The sequence below is a fragment of the Herpailurus yagouaroundi genome, unplaced genomic scaffold, assembly GCF_014898765.1.
Source record: "Herpailurus yagouaroundi ecotype Mexico unplaced genomic scaffold, PumYag 160, whole genome shotgun sequence".
NCBI classification, from domain to species: Eukaryota; Metazoa; Chordata; class Mammalia; order Carnivora; family Felidae; genus Herpailurus; species Herpailurus yagouaroundi.
Window position 1 is genome coordinate 51,714,257 of NW_024412401.1, and position 601 is coordinate 51,714,857.

Sequence of the window (601 nt, forward strand, 5' to 3'; positions counted from 1 at the left end):
GGGGACGGTGGCCGCAACTCTGGCAGGGGCGGGGCTCAGGCAGGGGGAGCGGCGGCAGGCGGCCCCGAGCCCCCCCCTGCCAGCCGTGGCTGCTCCCCCCCCCCTCCCGCGCGGAGCGAGCCCAGGCACGGCCGCGCGCAACCCTCCCGCCCCAACCCCCTCCCACGTCTGCCCCACCCCACCCCCCCTCGCCTCACCCCTGCCCCAGGAAGAGCAGCGAGGAGGCCGTGCGGGAGCGGCAGCAGGTGGTATCCCTGGCCGCCCTGCGGGAGCCCAGCCTGCTGCGGTTCTACGCGTCCCGGGAATGGCTTAACAAGTTCAACACCTTCGCGGAGCCGGGGCCCATCACCAACCACACCTTCCTCTGCTCCCACGGAGGTGAGGGCGCCTTCTCTGCGGCGGGGGCGGGGGCGCGGGCGGCCGAGCCCCCAGCTCCCCGTCCCTCTGCCTTCCTCCCCAGGCATCCCGCCCAACAAATACCACTACATCGACGACCTGGTAGTGATCCTGCCCCAGAACGTCTGGGAGCACCTCTACAACAGGTAGGTGCCGCGCCTGCCTCTTCTGGGAGGGCAGCCTGCCTGCCCCCCCCCCCCCCCCC

General features: G+C 73.5%; 1 protein-coding gene across 4 annotated transcripts in view; it reads left to right on the forward strand.

Moving 5' to 3' along the window:
* Positions 1 to 601, forward strand: part of USP20 (ubiquitin specific peptidase 20) — a 50,216-nt gene that overhangs the window by 44,198 nt on the left and 5,417 nt on the right. For all 4 annotated transcript variants that reach the window (XM_040482624.1, XM_040482623.1, XM_040482626.1 and 1 more), the window contains 2 exons: positions 209 to 378; positions 461 to 542. In XM_040482624.1, coding sequence (XP_040338558.1) covers positions 209 to 378; positions 461 to 542 — 252 coding nt within the window. The remainder of the gene's footprint in view (positions 1 to 208; positions 379 to 460; positions 543 to 601) is intronic.